Raw genomic sequence first — 6,313 nt, forward strand, 5'->3', positions numbered from 1 at the left:
ATAATAGTAGGTCACATCTCAAAGTGATCATTGAGACCATTGAGAAATATTGGAGAGAGTGTTAGGACCTTGAATAAGTTTATCTAGTAATTTAGAACCACTACTCCTATGAGTAGGAGTGATCTTAGAGAATCAATTGAATGAATCTTGATATGAAAGCAAGAGAAAAATACAAGTCTTAGTGACAAGCCTATTGGATTGACAAGTGAAATATTAGGAGTTGATACAACTCTTGTGAGTGAGGGTATATTATCCAAGTGTATCACATAAGAGTGAGAGAAAGTAAAGTGAGCCTTAGTACATCTAGGAAAGGAATTCCTTCACAAGAATTCCTAGTCTTGAGTATAGGTAAACCCTAGGAAAGTCTCTTCATAAATCTCAACTCCGGTGAATATGAATCCATCCAAATCATTTGAAACCCATATTCATTCTAATATTTTCATCCATTCATTGTGTCTTCTTATAGCAAAACAACTATAGTAGATACTCTCAATTCTTTAGAAGTAACCTAAACTAAAATTGAGAGTGGCACAAGGTCTTATAAAGTATTTCCCATCAAAAGGATATGTATTTGAGATTTCTATCAAATTGGAAACCCTTAGTTGATGTTTTATATTACATATGAGAAGTAAAATATAGAAATCCTTCAGAAACTTTCCCAAAATCTAAGAAATCAAATATAGAGAACCTACGGAAATTCTATAAGGTTCAAAACATCCAATTTTAACTAGGATTTCATTTTTGAGGATTGCCAAAAATATTTCATTCTATACAAATTCTTTCCCATTTGGAAAGTACTTATTAACACCTTATTCCAATAACTGGAATAAGTCCTTGGAAAATATTAGAGCTAGATATTCAAGTCCATTGAATTTTTGAGATTCAAAATAATCATTTTGAATCAAAATACACAAAGAGGAATTTGAATATTATTTGAATACCCCATATTGTTATGTGGGAAATAAATAGCTTTAGAAGTTTTTTCCAAATAATTCCAAGGGAAGCCAAATACCTCTTAGTTACTTCCAAAATAATTCAAGGTACTAAATTATTAAAACTCCCAAACTTGAAATCATTCCCTTTATGACTCCAAAATTCATTTGGATGTCACATATAAATATGTGAGGGAATTAAAACTAAAAGGATAAAAACTAACATTATTTGAGATATACAAATACCTCTCAAACATCTTTTCAATCACTTCAAATAATTAAGTTATTAAATTCACCCCAAAATTGCATTTCCTTAAGTGCATCAAAAGTCATTTGATAGCCACATAGAAACATGTGAGGAAATTAATAAATAAAAAGTGAGACGAAGAACTATTTGAGGGAAGTAAATGCCTCTTAAATACTCATTGAAATACGAAACATTTTAAATGGGTATTTGGTATCTAGCAGGGGGTATAAGAATCATTTGGGCTTGGCCCATGTGTTCGCAGTAAATTCATAATAGATCTCTTTCTCTTGTGATCCTACACTATTAGAGAACAAATTAGGTTTTTGAGGAGTGCTTCACACGACTTCTCATTTCCGTCACCGTGGGTCGTCTATCATCCAAGTCAGTCGGTCAGTGTATTGCCGTCTTCGTCATTGTCTTATTGGACCTGTCTTTGCCGATGTTATCGTCAACAATGTTACCACTACATCATGTACGGTGAGTTGGTGACTTCATGCGACGCTCTAGTCATTAAATATGCTTGCTGTTACTTATGCCCCACTAGTGTTTATGTTGTTTAATACATAATGTATGTTTGAGATCTACACGATAGTAGCTGCTTTAGTCATGATTTTTTAAAGTTAATCATGAAATTTGCTAATTTTCCAACAAATTCTGGTATGGGGTAGCTCTCTAAACTTAAAAGAACCAAGTGGTTGCTCCGCAAATAATGAGAATTAAGCTCTGCGAAAACGGGAAAAAGATGTCTAATAATCACTTATTGGAAAAATCTCTGATTGTTTGAACTGTTGTTCCTACGATCGTTTTCCACCCAAGTGGTTGCTCGCGTGATCGAATGCTCGATGATTAAACACGTGCCAGACCGGAAAAATGCACGGAAGTTCATAGAAAGTGAGAGGATCGACAAAGGCATGATGATACTTTTCGGCGTCTTCCATGGTGTTCGCGAGTGCTGAGAGTTTTCTTTTCGCAGATGCCAAACTTTGCAAGGATCAGAAAGCGAGAGACGAAGACCCCAAAACCGAATTCCCTCACATGCACGGCAGATTCAACATATCTATCTAGAGCGCTCATCTGTGTACTACCCCTGTTTGGATTATTAGCTTTCTTGTTTCGTTGCAGTCTTGTCACGCGAAAAAGAACGGCGGTGGGCGAGTCACTCACTCACCCACAGACATGAATTGGACTGTGATAAGAAAAGGCATCATCAGAGAGTTAACCATCAGTCTGGACGTCTCCTGCTGGAAACTGAAGGTGATGACAAATCGAGATTCTATGCCTGTGCAAGTTATTCTTAACTTGGCGCACATCAACATCAGGTTGATGCTTGTTATTCAGAGCTTGCAGTTGTGGTAAGCGGTTGCAACGACCAGAGATGCCTTGACTGGTAGAGTATCATAGGCAGGGAGGTTGTTTTCTTAGGGCATGTACAATGATATACAGTCAGCCGTCTGTAGCAATTGCCACATAGGAAATTATATGACATGGATGAAAGAGAACAGGCAAAACGGGTGAGTCCGTCTGCAATAATACCGACGATCTATTACCATCAAAATCGCTGCTTACAGACAGCTGTTTTCCCGTTGTATGGCATCCGTCGACTGTCATGGGATCGTGCACCCTGCTGCATCCAACCACGCGTTCCTAATTCAGAGGCAGTTAGACTCTTACAGATAGCCGAAAAAGGCAGTCCGCTGCGAAAGATGTAAATAAGGCTGTCTATAGATGATGTAGGTGGATACTACAGACAGTACACGTCTAAACTGTTGTACATGCCCTTACATTACTTACTGTGAAAGGGGCGGTGGTGAGATTGAAGATGGTGCGTCGTGGTTTCTATCGTCCTGTAATTGTCATATCACCTTTTTTTCAAGAAAAAGTTGCGGTTGTAGATTAGAGAGAATCATGCTCTGATTTGCGAAGACAAGTTAAAAAGTGCGTTCTTAAAATTTGTGCAGTAAAAGGAGCTCATGCTGAAAAGTGGCATCTGAACTCTAAAGCACGAGCTACCCATCATTCAGAAATGATTCGAATATTTATATACGGTATAAAACGAACAGGAGACTGATGTATATGAGAGATTGAGATTTGAGAGGATCGGTGTATCGAACTGTGGAATTTACAGAAATCATGGCCGTTTGCTTCCTAAGTAAACACAGGCTTGCTAATCTGCCCCCGGTCAATGTTAATCATGCTGCCAAAGCTAAGAAAACGAATGTGCATGGCAGAAGCGCCGCCGAGTAACGCAGGATCCACCCCCTGGCTCGATGCTCGGTAAGCAAGGACGACGAGGACGACCTGAGGCCCTTGAATCCGATGTCGAGGGAGACGCTGCCGTCGGGCTTGAAGAGGCCGAAGTGGCGCTCGCTGCTGGGGCCGGTCTTGAGGTCCTCGTTGAAGAGCGCGAAGATGAAGGCCTTGACCACCCGCTTGGGCCTGTATGGCGTCCCCTTCCTCAGGAAGAGCCGCTTCCTGAGGTTGAAGTTGTATGTCCGCGCGTTCTCCAGCGTCGCCGCCGTCTCCGAGGCGTCCCCCTCGGACGCCCAGCCGGTCTCCGACACGCGCACCTCCATGTCCGGGTAACCGGCGACCTCGAGCGCGGAGTAGGTGGCGTCGAGCTGCGCCTCGAACATGTTGTCGTAGTGGAGGTTGGTCTTGGGGTCGAGGATGCCGGCGTTGGGCTCCATGAGCGCGTACTTGACGTCGATGTGCGCCGGGTCGCTCATGTAGGCCAGGAACGGGTAGGCGTTCACGTAGAAGGGCGCGCCGGTCTGGGAGAAGAAGTCCAGCAGCGGCTTGAGGTACACCATGAGGTCGGGGCGGAAGGTGCCGTTGGAGGGCGGGTAGGAGCTGCCGAACACGGCCTCCGAGTGCGGCGTGTTCACCTCGATCGTCCGGGACAGGCGGAGGGCGCGGAGCGCGTCGTGCACGTTGACGACGGCGCCGATGAGCGCCTCGGCGAGGCCCGAGTCGGCGCCGCCCAGGATCTCGTTGCCCACGATGATGGCCACGATGCGGGTGGACGGGTAGTAGGGCTGCACGTTCTCGTTCACCCAGTCCATGGCCTTGGCCGGGTTCGCCGAGATGTCCTTCACCAGGCCGTTGGGGATGGCGATGGCCAGGTTCAGGCCGGAGTTGCGGAACGCGTCCAGGATTTCGTGGTTGGAGTCGAAGATCCGGACGTTCTTGATCTTGGCCATCTGGAGTAGCCTCACCACCTCCGGCGGCTTCGGCAGGTTGTCGGCGATCTGCCCGTAGTTCACCCCGTACGTCCCCACGAACGAGTGGAACGCCGACGCTGAAAGAAAATCAAGAATCAGCCATGTCTACCCTGCTCTGCTTCTGCTTGGAAGTAAACTAAGAAGAAATGATGATTTGATTGATTGGGCAGGTATGCATACCGCGGCAGGGGAAGAAGGCGAGGAGGCAACAGAACAGGAGGAGCAGGAGCATCGGCCGGCGGTGGCCGAGGCTGGTACCGGGCCGGCCCCGGGGAGTCACCACCATGATCTTCTTCCGGCGCACCGAGGAGGAGGAGGAGGAGGAGGTGGAGGCGAGATGCGCACGCAACGGCCGGAGGAATAGGAGGAGGAGGCTGTGGCGGTGAAGGGGGCGGGCATTAGAGGAGGTCCGCGGCGCCACTTTGCTTGAGGTGCAGGGCATGGCGGCACGGCGGCAAGTGCCATGGGAGGAAGCAAGAAGCAGGGAGGCGGCAAGTATCCGCGGTTACTTACTCCATCGGGCCCGATTTGCTCGCTTGCTTCCTCGGCCGGAGCAAGCCAAGGATCTAAGTTGCCCAGAGTGGTAAGGAGGCGAGGTTAATCGGCGGATCGAAGGATGGAATCCGGTCTCTTGCGTTGCTCCCGCGCGCGACGTACAATGCTCTGCTACCTCTGTGTTTGTCAGTGAACCTTCAGGCTTGAGCTGCAACAAGATTGTTTCCTTCCTCTACCTCCCGCTCTATCCAGCCACTTCGATTCGAGTACGAATACTTCCAAACAGCACTTCCAATTTTGTTCTGCCGATAAAAGTCATTGAGATTTTCTTATGTCCATGACAACGATGTCAGCCGTCAGATCCTGCACGGTTGGATCAAAGTGTCGATTTAGACGTAAGGAAAATATCAGGCTGGGTTGGATGAAGGTTCCTCTCAGTCTCATCTCACTAAAATTAAAGCACGCATCAATGATTAGCATAATAATTTTGCACCATTCAAGACCATGCAATTTCAAAACGTAATGTAACTTCTAGCTCGGAGAATATATTCCAATATGAAGGCATAGGAAGTAGTTGGTTGATGTTGATCTACAGCCTATAGGATTATGAAAGTGACTGCCATTTGAGAAAAACCCAAGCAGCTTATAAATAGCTTGTTTACATTTTAGTACTTAGTGAAATAAGGAAAACATCATTGCCAAGTTTAATTGTTATCATTGTTGGGTCCGCTACACAAACGTCTCGCCTACCAACCAGCTCAACGGGACAGCAACATGGACTTAGGGCATCTCCAACACGGTGATCCAAATTGGACGTGTTGGCCAGTCCGAATGGGGCCATTTGGTGGCCGCACGGACACGCGGACCTGATCGTCGGTCTGTTTGGGTCGCACACTACGTCCAAGGCGCGGACGCCATCCCAAAAGTCAAATATAACAAAAAGATCAGAAAAAAGGAAAACAAAAACAAATTAAATTTAAACTAGAGTTCATTTAAACTTAGCCCTATTTTGGGCAATTTTTACACAAAAGCAAGCCCTGTATGGGCTTTAAACTAAAAACAAAAAGGAGAAAACCCTAGTCCAGGGTTTGGGACGCGGTGGCCGGTGGTGCGCCACCCTACTCCCAGTAGTACTCGTCATCGTCGCCGTCGATGAGGACGACGCCCCCCGGCGGCGACGCGCTGTTCCGGCTGGACACGCCGGAGGGCGCCGGGGACTCTGGCCACGGCGACCACTGCGCCCTTTCCCAGGCGGAGTGCGGGTTCGGAGGGCTCGCCGGCCTGCGGAGGCGTGCCAGCCGTGCCGCCTCCTTCTGCCGCTACTCCGCCGCAGTAGCCTGCAGCTCCGCCTCGTGCTGGAGCACGGCTAGGCGCTCCTCCTCCTCCCGGAGCGCGGCCAGGCGCGTGGCCTCCTCCTG

General features: G+C 47.0%; 1 protein-coding gene across 1 annotated transcript; it reads right to left on the reverse strand.

Annotated features, from left to right (window-relative positions):
* Positions 1-3,195: 3,195 nt before the first annotated feature.
* Positions 3,196-5,192, reverse strand: LOC127307633 (glucan endo-1,3-beta-glucosidase 14). The gene is made up of 2 exons (XM_051338374.2): positions 4,581-5,192; positions 3,196-4,477 (listed from the first exon to the last, which is right to left on the reverse strand). Exons 1-2 carry the CDS (start codon positions 4,840-4,842, stop codon positions 3,369-3,371), a joined length of 1,371 nt encoding a protein of 456 aa, XP_051194334.1. The 5' UTR covers positions 4,843-5,192; the 3' UTR covers positions 3,196-3,368.
* Positions 5,193-6,313: the final 1,121 nt, after the last annotated feature.

This window comes from Lolium perenne, chromosome 6, assembly GCF_019359855.2.
Source record: "Lolium perenne isolate Kyuss_39 chromosome 6, Kyuss_2.0, whole genome shotgun sequence".
Classification (NCBI taxonomy): domain Eukaryota; kingdom Viridiplantae; phylum Streptophyta; class Magnoliopsida; order Poales; family Poaceae; genus Lolium; species Lolium perenne.